The 15,337-nt window shown below is 37.0% G+C and overlaps 5 protein-coding genes across 5 annotated transcripts in view; 2 read left to right on the forward strand and 3 right to left on the reverse strand.

Annotated features, from left to right (window-relative positions):
* Positions 1-941, reverse strand: part of LOAG_17403 (zinc finger protein) — an 8,966-nt gene extending 8,025 nt beyond the window's left edge. Inside the window, exons 1-2 of the mRNA XM_020450064.1 lie at positions 799-941; positions 342-549 (exon numbers count right to left, since the gene is read on the reverse strand). Of these exons, the coding sequence (XP_020306316.1) occupies positions 342-549; positions 799-897 (307 nt within the window). The 5' untranslated portion in view covers positions 898-941. The remainder of the gene's footprint in view (positions 1-341; positions 550-798) is intronic.
* A 540-nt stretch (positions 942-1,481) lies between these two features.
* Positions 1,482-2,101, forward strand: LOAG_07298 (hypothetical protein; the record flags this gene model as incomplete). The annotated part of the gene is made up of 3 exons (XM_003142831.1): positions 1,482-1,598; positions 1,709-1,894; positions 2,042-2,101. The coding sequence occupies 3 exons, from the start codon at positions 1,482-1,484 to the stop codon at positions 2,099-2,101; spliced, it is 363 nt and encodes a 120-aa protein (XP_003142879.1).
* A 1,356-nt stretch (positions 2,102-3,457) lies between these two features.
* Positions 3,458-3,961, reverse strand: LOAG_07299 (hypothetical protein; the record flags this gene model as incomplete). Its single annotated transcript, XM_003142832.1, has 2 exons — positions 3,458-3,737; positions 3,939-3,961. 2 exons carry the CDS (start codon positions 3,959-3,961, stop codon positions 3,458-3,460), a joined length of 303 nt encoding a protein of 100 aa, XP_003142880.1.
* A 1,373-nt stretch (positions 3,962-5,334) lies between these two features.
* Positions 5,335-9,159, forward strand: LOAG_07300 (hypothetical protein; the record flags this gene model as incomplete). Its single annotated transcript, XM_003142833.1, has 11 exons — positions 5,335-5,653; positions 6,177-6,337; positions 6,495-6,688; positions 6,833-7,047; positions 7,416-7,524; positions 7,671-7,760; positions 7,846-7,988; positions 8,158-8,349; positions 8,424-8,536; positions 8,662-8,814; positions 8,992-9,159. The coding sequence occupies 11 exons, from the start codon at positions 5,335-5,337 to the stop codon at positions 9,157-9,159; spliced, it is 1,857 nt and encodes a 618-aa protein (XP_003142881.1).
* A 2,258-nt stretch (positions 9,160-11,417) lies between these two features.
* Positions 11,418-12,563, reverse strand: LOAG_07301 (hypothetical protein; the record flags this gene model as incomplete). Its single annotated transcript, XM_003142834.1, has 3 exons — positions 11,418-11,651; positions 11,821-11,994; positions 12,426-12,563. 3 exons carry the CDS (start codon positions 12,561-12,563, stop codon positions 11,418-11,420), a joined length of 546 nt encoding a protein of 181 aa, XP_003142882.1.
* Between the last annotated feature and the right edge of the window lie 2,774 nt (positions 12,564-15,337).

Below are 15,337 nucleotides of genomic sequence, written 5' to 3' on the forward strand. Positions count from 1 at the left end.
TAAAATTGCAACATCGCTTACCTATACATTCAACAGCTGCCGACTTATCAGCACCATTTTCAGTGAACATCGATGTTTTACCATTCCCCTTATTTCCGCAAGGTTCATTTTCAATTACAATGTCATTTTCCATTGTATCCAACCCATTGAAATCTGCGAAATATCTACCGATTATCTCAGGAAGAAATTAACTAGTTTATCTTGGGTGTTATCGCACTGTAATCCGCTTTGAATAAAGAACGCATAATTAACTTCAGAAAATGAGTTGTAATGCAATAGGCAGTATAAGTTACAAAAAAATAGCTGAGATGCCATATTTCAGATTGATCCTAGAAACACACCCTTGTTAACGCCATCCACATAGCCATTTTCACCGGAGAAAGTTGGCCTAGTGCAATCTCCATTATTCCTATCATCCCGATGCTGCTCTTTGTTTGCGATCTTTTCACTAACCCAGACACCGTTTCTGATCGCTTCTATTGATTTATCCACATAATTTTTTGAAGTATCATCTGAGATCGAATTGTTCTGAGCCTTCTTCAGCGACGTCTGTAAGACAAAAATGTATGAGCTTATCAGAGCTTCTTAAAGATGTTATGTGACTATGAGAAACAAATCACGGTAAAACAACCCGTATACTTAAAACTGCAAGCTAAATGATGACGATAGCCTACTACACAACGAACCTACAATTGATAAATTCATCTCATTTACTGACGGCAAACAAGAACTCAGTATAAATTTCAGTTATAAACCGGAAATGCTGAATGCCAACTATTTTGAAAATTTAAAAATCACTTGTAAAGCAGAATCCATATCAACAGCAACTGACGTATGCACTTCGTTCTCAGTTACTTTACAATTGTTAGCCATTGACTCATCGTCCAAAGTAATCATTTTGTAACATGTACCAAAACAGAACGCCGAAGCACCAACTGCAAACAAACATCTGTACTTGAAATGCATCAGTCAGAAACGGGAAACAGTATCCCGCGACACGTAACATCCAGCGAAATACACTGGAAAAAAACACCAGACGAAGAACCTTAGAACAACAAATGTAACCCTTTCAACTCCAGCGAACTTTTTGTCCACCTGCTAGACGAATCGGTCATAACCAACACCGAAAGTGAGTACCGCATCCGATTCATCTTCAGAAAATAACCCCCTCAAGTCCAGCATTAGTTTCATAACACAGTAGTACTACACAGGCATTGTCCCATTATGGAAATGGGATGAACGAAGGATATCTCACATGTCTGAAAGCCGAATGTCAAGGCCAATCCGAAATATTCGTGTGCATGTGGTCACTCAATACCATGCCTGCATAAGATGGAAGTGCGACACACAATCCAGCTTTACTTCTCAGTTCATTTCCACGTAGCTGACAGGAGTAATTAAAATCGTAAGGGTAGGGAAACTGCCTCAGTAGATTCTTAAGATAATAGAAGATACTGCATAATAACAGACTTCAAGACGGAATGGCGGTTCGGAACGGATGTCCCGGCGTCAATCCAATTGGAGACAATAGTCCTATAAGTTACACGCAACAGATTCGAAATTTCATAAGAACAGCAAAATACCGTCAGTCCAGTCAGGTATGAAGATATACAAAACGTGGCTTAATGGCAACAGAACTGAAGGACCAAAATTATTAATGAGGGTCCCGGTCGAGGTTCGCAATCCGTTCGGTTTCGGTGGGTTACAGCTGCCGCGTGCGAATTCAGGCAGTTGCCGCATGCGAGAGCGTCCACATATCGATCGATCCCAGAGCAACATATACCCCCTCATCACAATATATGTTGACGGTGGCGGTCCACGTCAACCCAAACCAAAACCCACTCGACAGCATTTAAACAGAAGGAACCTGACCGCGATTAACTGGAAATTTCCGGTATGGGGGAGGCAGCAAATTAATTCCTTTACGAAGAATCTACGTAATCCTACCAATTATTGAAGAGGGGGAATTCTGTAGAGAGTTTTCGCAGTTTTCAGGTTTTCGGCCATCGGACCAATCTCCTTAGCAAGACTCACCTTTCAGCCTCGAACTGCGGACTACAAAACTATTTGGATGGAACGGATATTTTACAATGAGGTATGATCTGTACGAAGTAAATCCCTTTCTAAACCCAAATTCACTGGTATGTGCAAAACGCTGGAAGAAAATTCCACCACAATATTTCTGAAGAGTAAAACAGAGACATCAAGGGGAAAAAAAACGAACACTGGGCAACTTATTCTCAACGACAGAATACTTCATTTTGGCCATCAGCGATATTTTATATCACAGCCTTCAGTGTAACAATTAGCGATACAATATACTTTTTTAAACACTCCTTCAGCCTATCTACTTATCCTGTTGACACATATCTAGGATTAAATCACGTCTAAATATATGAGACATAGTTTTAGGATCTGCAGCACTTGGTCTACAGGCAACTTTTGAATTAAGACTGAGGTCAGAACTGGACGCCTCAGTCCATTATCCCAACCAATATTTTTTCTCTTTAAGAAAAGAACCATATCTCACAATCAACTCTTCCAGCTATTTACGAAATCCTTATAATACGTTATTATATGTTCAAGTGACAATTCGCTACTCAACTAATAAAATTAAAGTTAGGTTCAATTTCATGATAATTAAAACAAAATAGACCAAAAATTCCACACAACTAGGATGCATGTTTCACGTGCCCCTAAAGGGTTCCTATTGAGAAGTTCACTCATTCTTACCCTCCAAAAAATGCTGATACGGGGCTCAGTAGCGGAAGATGGTAAGAATTTCGAAAGGACTTGTCCGCATCACGCAGTGCACAGTCCGGACGAGCTCTCTTGGCGCTCACTGTTAATATTCAAATTTCAAACGCCAGCACGACACTTTTGAAACCAAAAAAAAAGTACTTGCCTGACAAGTAATGTAAAGAGTTAGTATGCATACTAGGTTTTCAATTAGTCTCTAACCAACGTTTTATCCCTCTGTCACACATACACACACGCACACACATACACGCACACGCACACACACACATATGCATACACGCACATACACACATACACAACACAGACAGAAATATACAGACACACACATATACACATACATGCACCCCAACCTATAAATTCCGTTCGCAACAAAGCTTTAATTTAGGTCCAAACAGAGCAGCTAGCTTATTACCACAATCAAATTAGCAGAAGAATATCACCTTCCGGTTCCGTTCGTCACTAAAATTATGTCAGTTCTACCTTCTCATGAGATATTTTCTCTTATAGCTAGAAATGGAAACTTTTGGGATTTCCCAAATTTAAAGGACTGAACAATACAATCATGAATTGTCACTCCACACCAAAAGCTCAGCGGAAAAAACCCATAGAGATGCATTATTAGCGCGACCCATCGACTACCCTAGTCATACGTGACCTCACTTCGCAATGCACCCACCTCTGTAGTACATACACCGCTTCATTCAACGTAAGAACCCAGCATACACTGACATACATGAACATACACAAATACCGACACCGACCGACCAAATAGACACTCACAGACAACGCCTGAACAATTGATGTCGGTCGTGCCACACCACCTCTTCGTTTGTCTTCGTCGCGTCGTCGCGCGGCAGCAAGATATCAGTATCACAGTAGTTGTGAACGTCACTGGATAGACGAAGGAAGCACGGCCGATACTATCAATGGTGGTCTCTGGTCGTGTTTCACAGGTTTCGTGTGGCTTGGTGCTCACTCTAAGTTATGGCCAAAAGTGAAGGAGCCATATAACAACAACGATGCTTTAATACGGTGTATACCTGATTTCTGAGAATGTTGGAAAATTCGGAGCTTAAATTCGGAAAAAACTCAAGTCCAGTTAAAGCTTAGTTTAAGGGGATACCAAAACTAGTTCTATAGACAAATTGTATTTGACATCAAAACTGTGGGATTCCTACGCCCAGAACAAGCCCTGAGACATTGCACAGCAAGCCAGAAGCTAAGGTTGTAGTTGCGTTGCTACTCAAAGTTTGAAGCCTCTTCGTGGCGCGCAATCAAATGTATATTGTAAAAAAAAATCAATATATATTGTAAAACAGAAGATGTGATCCGCTCAGCCCTAACATACAAGATTATGAACTGCACTGACATAACCGCCCAGGAACAGCAAATAGTTGAAGGGACCTTTTAGGGAGGATAAAATATTCTGCCATTCACAAGTCACAGATTAGGAAATAGCTGCAGGCAAGCCCTGACATTTTCTTGATTCCATTTCGACATTTTTTCTTCAAACTGGACAAGGCTCGCGATAACATGTAAAGCCATTATGGTGGTTAGTACGCTGAATATTAAACGGAAATGTTTCCGCTGCGCATTTCATTATTCCTGAGAGCCAAAAAATTTTGGACATTACTTTTTAAAGCATCCTTTAAAATGCCAGAAAAAGGATGTCTCATCATCAGATTAAGGCGAGTAACTAGAAGGAACTAAATGACATACGGTATACAGCGGGATAATTGCAGTTGTTTAGAACATGCTAAATTTCTAAACGCAGGACTGTGTAAGTAGATACACGAAGGTTGTAATAAGACAAATAAATCCATCTAATTTTGCAACCCTGAGGCATTGTGAGTGTGTACGTGTGATTCAAAGCAGAGCAAGAATAGGAAACAGAAAAGCGAGATAGTAAATGACTTCACATGGAGAAACGAGGATTCTCCATTCCAAAAAGCACTTCTGGACATATGTCACCACAAGTGACGCTGACTGCAAGAATAGAACTCTTTGGATTATAATATCTAAACCACTGCAAAACGTATTCATGCTGACACTGTTTTACAGGAATAGGAGTCGTGTTGTTTGATTCATGCTTGTATGTCAAATGTCACCGGAAACCAGTAAGCATACAGGTTTTTCTACTCTAAATCGAAGTTTTTTGTTGATGCTAGTATACCATTATAGACGATTCAGTAAAACCAAAAAATAACTATATTGCCGTGCAACATATTTCATTGGAAGTACCACGTAATATTCTCGTATCCATAATCTTTTACTCGTGAATTGTCATCATATCGTGTTGCACTTGTATTTTAAAAGTTTTCACAAGAAATCAATGTATAGGTAGCCTAAGTAACATGGAACTGTCCGGTCCATTCTTTGCCCTTATTAGGTGGGTGAACACCGGAAAATGCGGCAGGCCTGTCAAACTAAAACACTATGATACTTCATTTGCTTAGCTCTTGACGTGCATGTTATGTTTTTGCTTATCAAGCAAATATATGTTGTAAGCATCCATTTATTAATCTCATGAAGACGCAAGATTTGCTATTTTCAAAAAATTATGACTTACATCAAATGGTACCAAGTCTTGCTTACATTTTAATATGTCCTGCTGTTACTTCCTCCACCAAGGACGAAATGCTAATGCCTCCTGAGTCAATTTCTACAATTTCCACATTTCGAACTTCACGATATTCCGTTCCAGCATGTACAACGGTTCCAACAAGAATTGGCCCTTGGCCAAATTTTTCGCGCACACAAAGCTTGGATTTTAGTTGGGTATGTGACGATGGTGTCTACAGAGTGTTAGTGGTATGGCGTGGTTGTCGTTGGAGGAGTGACGAATTTGGTATTCAGGCGTCACACGTTCATACGTCACCTGCCGAGCCAATGGGTGCTTTAGGAGAACTAGAGAGATCATGAAATATAGGAGAATAGAAAGTTCGCATTTGTTGAGATCGCCCAGTTCTTCACTACCGTGCAAGCTCTCCCGATTTCCGGATGACAAATCCAAGCAACTTATGAACGGTGAGCTCTTTCATATTCTTCATTCTCAGTCTCGGTTCATCATTCATTGGAGTTACTGTACGGGTAATATGGCGCTCCACTTGTAGTAATTTATGATCGTTCGTGCGAGGTTCTCTTGCTTTCTTCTGTATCTCAACCATATTCGTCGCTTCAGAGTAGGTCAGCGTCATCACCAGTATATGAAGTTTTCTGGAAAAATGTGTTATTAACTACCCATTGTTTAAGTCCATCATGTGCAGGATCATTATGATTAAATTGCAGTGAACAGGTTTTAGGGAGCTCGTATCAGCTTAATTCCTTATTCACTGGTTATATTCAAGGGCTGTTTTATTTTCCATATTCTGACTACAGCTGCCATTTACTTATTCATGTTTTTTCTTTTTCTGCAGGCGCATTATCTCCATTACATACAAGGCGTGGATCTCTGAATGATTTGGTGGCGCCAGCGCCTGATTTTGCCGAATTTGATTATTTCCACGAATGTCCCAAACTGCTAGCTGTAACAAGTGATGAAGACTGCCAGAATGTTGCTGTTGCCTTCTCTGACTTGGTCTTTTCTTTATAAAGTTAATAAATACTGATGTTGTAGTCGGCATAAACTTGACGCAAAGCTTCGGTCTCAGTGTATAGCTAAATATAGCGCTTGTACAACAGTAAAAGTATCCAAAGATTTCATTTCCTTTGGTTACAGCTATAGATTATTTCAGGATAAATTACAAATAGAGCTGGAGCAAATGTTGGTACATACGACAGATCATCAAAAAAAAATTTACGGAGAGATTACCTTCCTTACCACTGGCGATTATCCTTCCGATGATATCTCTAGCAGGCTGATGCCTGTATATGAGCTCAAAACTTCGGATCCTCTACCTAGTTGCAGTAAAGAAATTGAGAGAGAACCGTTAGTTTTTGAGGAAATTTGCTTGACACCAACCGCGCGATTAGAAATAATTTGGATTTTCCAAAAATTTTCCCTTCCATTAATATTTAATGAAATTTGTTATTGCTCTCAGTAACTGATGTCAAGTTTTTTTCTTCGATCCAGAATAGTGGAAGACCCATGCACGAATGGTGAAATTAATTGGCTGGATGAAGGTTTTGATGTTTGGCCACCAGTCAACTTGTCCCAAAAATTCTGGATTTTTACTCGCGAATATCTTGACCCTGTAGATGAAGAATACTTGCATCAGTGGTGGTCAAATATTGTTCAGCTTTTTAGTAATGATGGCATTTCAAAGTCGCGACCTCAATTGTGTCCAGGTAATTGTGTCCATATATCTTAATTTTCGATAACTACGAAAACAGTGTTTAGCTCACGTTGGCTTCCTTCAGTTGGGTTGAAATTTCGAATACTGATTATGTCATGGTAATCTTGCTTCATTTAGGGAAGCATAGTTGTAAAAATGTTTTTGGATCCAAGACAGTAATGAATTCTCACTGAGGTCGTTGAAAATATATTACGATCTTTTTTAAATTGCTAGAAAAATACATGGATACAGAAATGGGAAAAATTGAGTTGTTGGTAACGCGGGTGATAAAAGGCCGGCTAGACTGTGCTAAACCTGTCGTGGGTCAAGTATTTCCAAACTGTTTGTGAGCAAATGTGATTTTAATGCACTATATTATAGTGACAGCGAAGAAAAGTACTCGTTGTGAGACCGTATTGCATGATCATAAAATCAGTTCCCTGCCATCTTTTTCGAAATGGAGTATCCCTATATCACTTCACCGGAACAAGTAATGATACTCAGCTTTTTAGATTCTGAGATATCGATTTCTTTATTACGTTCTGTTCTGGATTTCAGAAAATTCGGTTCTTTCTTAATTTGCCTTTGCAATGACACAACAGATAGTTTTATATCATTAGTTTTGCTTACTTCCAGGTCTTTCATATCCAGTAGAAATATCTCTTCACATGTCAGGCTGAAGCTGCTTAACAACGATTCATTACCACCGCCGAATAAAATAGCAAGGTAGTCGATATAGACAGATTTCTTAAAAAAAATTTTCGATTTCGTTCGTTCTTGCTGTTTATTACTGAAGTTTTTTTTTTTTCAGATTTGAAAAAAGACCCCCGTCACAGTCGCCAGGAAAAATTATATCGTTGCTTGTTGATCTAATTAATGCATATGTCGGTGGAAAAATTGGTAGCTTAGATGACCATTGCAATGGCATTCTTCCGAAATTGGATAAAAAAACTAGTAAGACCTGTTTTTATGTTTTGGGAAAATTGTAATGTAGGGTTAAGACCCTCAGTTTACCTATGTGAAGAAGAACACTAATACTAACGCTCCTAGAAAGAAACTGAAAAGTTGACCACGTGGGTTTTCAGCACTTTTCGTTTATTTTTGAAAAGATTCACATTTTTAGGGAAAGATTCGGTTTCACTGGTTCAGTTTGAGGGCGATGATTGGATAATAGAAAATGAAGGGGCTGAAAGGGAAGATGCATTTCGAGTCTCTCTTCCAAATGGTCTAACATCTGAAGAGAATGCTACCGCCAGTTGTGGAGATACATTGGAAATGCTAAATTATGCTTTAGCTGATTACCTCAGTAGATTTGGTAATAATGTAAATTGTTTGACAGGTCTTTTGTCAAATTTAGTGAATTCAGTTAATAAACTCTCGAACTTTCAGATAAAGAGTTTGATGCAAACAAATGCAACAAAGTAATCCAAGAAATTATCGGACCGGAAGATATAGAAGAGTTAGTTAGGAAATGTGCATCCGGTGAGAAACATGACAGTGAGGTTAGTCGTTATGGTTCATTTAATCAAGAAATATCTTCATTGGCTAGAATTTGTCCTGTTAGATCTTATAGACTCTGTTATTCTGGCGTATTTGTGGATTTCGATCATAATATTTTCTGATACAGGATGACGTATCTGCAGCCTTGAAGAAATTACAAACGGAGCTTACTGAAAAAGCGATACCGTGGTATAGTATGGTGACAAAAATTTGGAATCGCTTGCTTGCGGAGTATTTGCGAATGAAGTTAGAGCAGGCACTTGACAAAGCAGATCAGGAAGTCAGCTTTTCCATCTGATAAGGACCTTTAATCTTGTCAAATCTTTCGAAGGACTTTTGCCGTTGTAGCATGTGATGAACAGTAACTCTAGTGTGATTCTCTGCTTAGTCCTAATAATTTTGCAGTATTCTTTGGAAGTGTTTCAAATACTTGTAATATATAACGAATGTTCTGCAGCTGTTCGAAATATATGATAAATATTATTCGGAATTTCCAAGACGACAACCAATGAACGAGCAAGAAAGGGAGGAGTGTCGGCGTGTTTTGCAACGAAGGAATGATGTAGCCCGGGCCTACTACGGCAAAAAGTATGCTGCGTTAAGCAAGTGGAAACGTAAGCGTTAGGATTTATTTAGGGTTTTCAGCAAGAAATATATCGCCGGTTCAAGAAGGACAATCCTACTGTACTCGTGTCTTCATTACTTTCAGTTTTATTGTACCTTAAGCCACAGCTGTTCCAGACTCTTTTTTTCTTTGATTTTCATCACTATTGAAACTGCCATTTGACAAGAGCAAAGTATGCTGTGGTTTTTGTACCTCAGTAGTCGTTATAGGTTTTATTTATTAGCAATGTGCATGCTAAATAAGCTACTGGCAATGTTAACTGTTGATGATAGTATATTTGAAATGCGATGTCTTTCCCCTTATTTCAGTGAATTGTGATGCACATCCCAGTGCTTTGCGAAAACTTCCCTTTCTACAGGGATAAGTAGGGCAAACAGCAAGGATAACCCAAAAAACGGAAATCTCAAAAGACAAGTCAACGTTTGAAATAATATTCCTCTTCTATATTTATACGTAGTCTCATGTTTCGTTAACTGTTTTACCTGTACTAGGTGATTGACTTTGGTTGGGTTTGTAACATTTTTCCTTTTTTAGGTTTACTTCTGGGATATTCTTGAAACTTCTGTATAGTAAATAAACGAAATTTTCAGATAAAGTAGGTTGTATCAGGGGTCTGAAATTCGGCATATGTTCGAAAAACAAGGGTTTGCACTCGAATAGCGAATTAAAATGTGTTTTATAAAAAATATCGAGTCCTACAATGAGTATGGAATTGGAGTTGGACGGAATTTCAGTTCAGGTCTGTCTTTCTGAGGTTTGAAAAGTGTTGGGTGGACTATTTGGATTGATTAGTACCCTGTCATAGATCATTTGGCAATCTGATGAGAGCCACTATATTGAAATCAAACGGTCAATGCGTGGAATATTTCGAAATGGAGCAGAATATCCATAGAAACTTCTTATAGACTTCAGGAAATATGTAATTAGGAGTCGCTATGATTTGCTGGTATCGGGATCTCAGGAAATGGAATAATTGTAAAATTTAAGCTTGAAATTGTATTCAAATTATTTGTTCGCGGTGCTTACCGATGCGGTTAACAACATAAACGAACGCAGCTCATCCTATAAACTTTCTGCGAGTTAACTGATAGTTTTACAACTCGTTTTTACTGCTTCGACTTACTAATCGTGGTGGCATTTTTATGCAGCATTTGCGACTTTTTTTCCTTTTTTTTTGTCGATTCCCCAGTGTCACTCTGCTTGGGGGTCCGAGTGGGTATAGATAGGGAATTTTCAATATAACTTGGTAGTTTGAGGGAACAAAGAGAATATGATAGCGGAAAGGTTAACGCAGATGTTATGTTTCAAACGTTGCAGTGAAAATATTGAAATATTGAAAATGTTGTGTTGCAAACGTTGTATCTATGTCCAGGATTCTAAATTATGCATTATTGTTTTGCCCATCTAAGTGCTCGGTGCGAGCTTTGTAGTTATATTTATTGCATGTTTTGTGAATGGATGGTGTATACCTTTTTCAGCTGTTTACTGTTTTACCGTCTCATTGTGATATACTTTTTGACGAATTCTGCACTTAATCTTTTTTAACTTTTAGATTGTACAGTTCATCTTGACAATATTTTATGGATTTGTGAAGTGCATTCGGTTACAAGGATATCGGCGTAAAGTTTTGTTAGTATGAATTTTATTAGAAGTTTTACTTTCTTCACTGTAAAAGTCACTCTCAGCATTATAGCTGGAATTGATCCAAGATCAAGCTTCAAACTGAATGAGAACATGGAGGTCGGCAGCAGAACGTATCTGACGAAATTTTGGAAAGGCGCTTGGGTTATCAGCATTTCAGGAACTCAGAGCTGGCTAAAATCCTTGCAAATTTCTTATTTAGTTCTTTTTTAATTCGCGAAAACCGATGTGTCATTTGGGGGATCGCTGGTTTCTGTATCTTTTTTTTGTTTGAGAACTATTCCTACTGCTTTTTCGAGACCATTTAATTATGGGGGATGAGTTACTTTTGATTTAATTACGTTAAAATTTGGATTCAATGCTTAACCCCTGAAAGTTGAGTTCTGGATCAAGATGCGTAATTTACACAAGAGTGAGTGTAACTTTTGTTGGTCGGTGTTTCAGCCTTGTTTCTACAAGTCTTGATTTTTCCATTTTAACTAAAAACATGTGCAGAAGGATTGGATAAGGTGATGCAGGGGGAAATGCCGCTTTAATTTTGCATGAAGGTTTCGAGTTGGTTTCAAGTCTCCTAATCCAGTTTGGCTTTTTGCCACTGATCTCAGAAGTTTGCATTGTCATTTGTTTGATGAATATACCTTTAAAAGGGAGTTATTGCTGTGATTTCTATCATTTCCAAATCTGGCGTTCGCCACGCATCCGTTTACTTTCACTGTTGGAAGTGTGGATTTTGTTTTTCCAGAAAGTTCCTCTTCGAGAATGACAGCCGAAGTTTTCACTGCTGGACCATGCCACGGTTCAGAATAACTTTTACAAGTACCACTGTACGGTCGCGCTGACTTTCCTAGGTCCTGGAACTCATTCATATTCAATTCATATTTGCAATTCTGGTTTCTGAATGAAGTCCTAGCACTGCACCTCTTTACGGTAATCTTGTGTCAAAACATTAAAATGTGATAGCCTTTTTAGCCATGAACACAGACTCATCATGTGTTTCACAATCAAAAGCCTATAAATGACCTCAGGATGGTCAGCTATAATCTTTCTTTCGCGCATATCAGCACCACTTTGTTTTTGTATATGTCGCAAAAAGAGAAATATCAGTGCTCCCATAAATAAGAAACATACGAATCCAATGGTCATGTTACGTAAATCCATTATATAATCAGTCATTCGGTGCATATCATCTGCTACCTTAAAATTAAATTGAAATTCTCTTCATGTGTCGGGTTGATCATTTCATAGGTAATCGCTTTGAGCTGATTCAAAGCATATCTGCTGGTTTCACATAAATTTTTAACCCACACTTCAAGCAGTGGTGTAATGTAGCTCAAATTGATTATTTTTTACGAAAATTTCTTGCTAAATTTACCAATGAAAGGACTAAATGTTCAAAGATCATTGGAAACTTTATAGATTTTCAAATATCTCTTAGCTTTTTACTTCCCTTCTAACATCATTCTAGAACATCCGAAGCGAAGTTTTCAACAATGTGAAAGTTAGCAGATTAATTTATTTTTGTATCTATAACTATCGATCTTTCAAATACACTTAATTTCTTAAATAGAAAAACTATTGGGAAATTGAAAGAGATTTTTATAAAAGTGATTTGGAAAAGTGCATACCTGTATCATTTTCGGTATGCCCTTGAAGAAAATATAATTCATATCCGGATAAGTGCCATCCATTTGATGAGGTTTTGTTTTGTCACCAGCGTGCATTTTCAATCGTCCCTCCGCCAAGTAGCCGCTATGTGCAACCATATGTATAATAAAACACTAATCAGTAATAAAAAAAAGAAAGCTAGCACTACGTAGCAATGGTAACATAACGATGATGATAAGCTGATAATAATAATAATAATAACTAAATTTAAACACTTCACAATAACGTGCTGCACAATTGCTATGTGTGTATATATGATGTGCATGTGAACATGAACTGAATGATACACATAATGACCTTTGACATCGTACAATGTGGATTGACACTACAACGATACTTTGCTTTTCCAAGAGTTAGCTAATGATAATTGGCATCTGTATTGCTCCCAGTACTATTTTTTTGTATATAAGAGAAGTTCGCCTTATTTTTCTATTGAACACTTCAAAACAAAGTAACTGAGAGTAAAGGATACTGGTTTGCTAGACCATTAAAGTGCATAACTTACTCGAGAATACATGACGGTCAGACAGACATTTTTGAGAAGGAATCGATAAACTTAAGAATCCCTCAAGCGGAAGGAACAGAAGTGGTTAAAAATGGTTGTGAAATGAGATTATTTTATCGGCTCAACAATAAGATCTGCACAGTTCGTGAAGAATAGAGGGGGAGAGTGATGAAAAGACTTGAAGTTTATCTTATCCTCCACACAGTAAGATGGAGGAAAGCTGTGTATCCAAGCCATCTTTTCAAATGAAACGCTAAAGCCTTACAAATTTTGGCTCAAAAAAAATGTACGGTCAAAATTCTCCGAAAAAACATGGGAAAAAGCTTTTGTTTTCTTTATACAAAAATAAAACACTAAGAGACTTTTGCTATCATGAATTCCGTTTGCTTCCACGAATCGGACGGTACGAAAGCATTTCTTGTTGTGAACAATTTTTTTCTGTATCATGGTTTGTCGAAGGAATAAGATTTGATTGTGACTTCGATAACAAAAATATTGTTACTTACCACAAAAAAAAACTATATTGAATCGATTTGATATGCAAATGAGCCGAACGGTTCAAGTGTCTCATTTTTTTCTACTAAGTGCTTCATTTTTAATCGTACAAGCTATCAAAAGAGCACAGTTAAATATTTGATTTACTTTCAAGTATGTTTACTTACTTTCCAATATTTTTGGCCAATTCTTGACGTATTTTCGAGTAGTGTTCTAAAAATTTTGTATTCTATTTTGTAAATCAACAATTCACGAGTAACAATCCAATAATCAATTTTGTTCTTCTTATTCTGACAACTAAAGACTGATGAATAAAGATTAGCTAGAAGTACATAATGTTTCATCTTTATTTTCAAACAAGCTTTAAATGATTGATTCAATACAAAATTATTAAACGAAGAGGGATTACATTTAGCTAACAGAAACAAGCTGTTGTTAATCATTCAACAGAATTATGAACGACTAAGAGGAGGAACAGAAGAGAAATTTTTCCATGCTGAATAGCTGAATTACTATCATCAATGATAAAGTAAAACGTATCCCGAACAATATTATAATGAGTGATTTTCCAACAATTTTTTTTCCCTACGAGACACATTTCGAATTAAGACAAATCAAAGCAGAAACTTTGTTATAAAAAAAAAATCAAAGCAGAAACTTTGTTACTTTGTTATATTGCCACGTGTATTTTATGTGCTGCCGTTCTTTCTTGTTGCTCCAGCGCTTATAAAATGATGTAAATAAAATAATCGAAACAAAAATAACAACAATTTTGAAAATCAACATTTGAAAAAACCTAAGTCAGATTTGAAAAAATTTAAAGAGATCATATTGAAGTCTGAAAATTAATAACTGATCAGAAATATTTGCTGATAACAACTACGATAATTATAAAATATAAAGTATAAATAATGAATATTCGCATCAGTCAGTTTTGCACATCAGAAAGTAATACTATCCTTACTAGACGAAACTAAAACAATACCTTCGCAGTATTCCCACAATTTATGAAACAAATGATAAAAACAGTTTGATATAATATATAAAATAAACTAACAATGTTAGAATTCCACAGGACAATTTAAATGATAGTTGGAATGGGTGCCCGATACATACCATTATGTCAAAAATTGGAACTTTAAAGAAATACAGCTAATGAACACGTGAAAGTTCGATTTTTTTAATGAGTTATTTTTTTTAAAGTTATTTGGAGTACAGTCACAGTTTATCTATAAAGCTTGCGAGTTCCCTGATTTCGGAATCTAGAGACTTTGCAGGCCTTTAACCTATTAAAACATATGACCGAGATTTATTCAGATTTTTGAGTTCAATTGCTCCGACCAATTTTTTACAAAAGTATAAGATTGATAAGATTGATATTACACTCTAGTATGACTCATAATAAACTTTGTAGAAGAGAATTTGTGTCGTTTGCTCCGTCAAATATCTTATTTTTTGTTAGATTCAGGAAACCCGTAGTAAACCAACCCACAAAAAACAGAATTTTTCAGCTGGCAGAGCATGATACGAATGAAGAGGAAGATCTTTTGGTTTTGTTGGTAGGATAGAAAAATCCACTACACACTAATAGAAGACTTGTTCTTTTTTTGAAATGGATGAAAAAATGCGGCATAATTCTAATCCATGCAGACGAGCGTTATTTGGATCTCTCTAGAGGATCATGAGTCATTTTCCTATCTTTCGACATTCTGACATCAATTTTAAGGAGACATTTTGCTTTCACCCTTTATTCTTCTGTTTCTTCAAGTCTTAGCACTATTTTCTGTTGCTTAAGCTAGTTATAATGATCATTTTTATAATAAATCAGCTGAAAATATGATCTCAATACTATTGTGGTTGGTATTTCCATAC

Source organism: Loa loa, assembly GCF_000183805.2.
Source record: "Loa loa unplaced genomic scaffold supercont3.70, whole genome shotgun sequence".
Classification (NCBI taxonomy): domain Eukaryota; kingdom Metazoa; phylum Nematoda; class Chromadorea; order Rhabditida; family Onchocercidae; genus Loa; species Loa loa.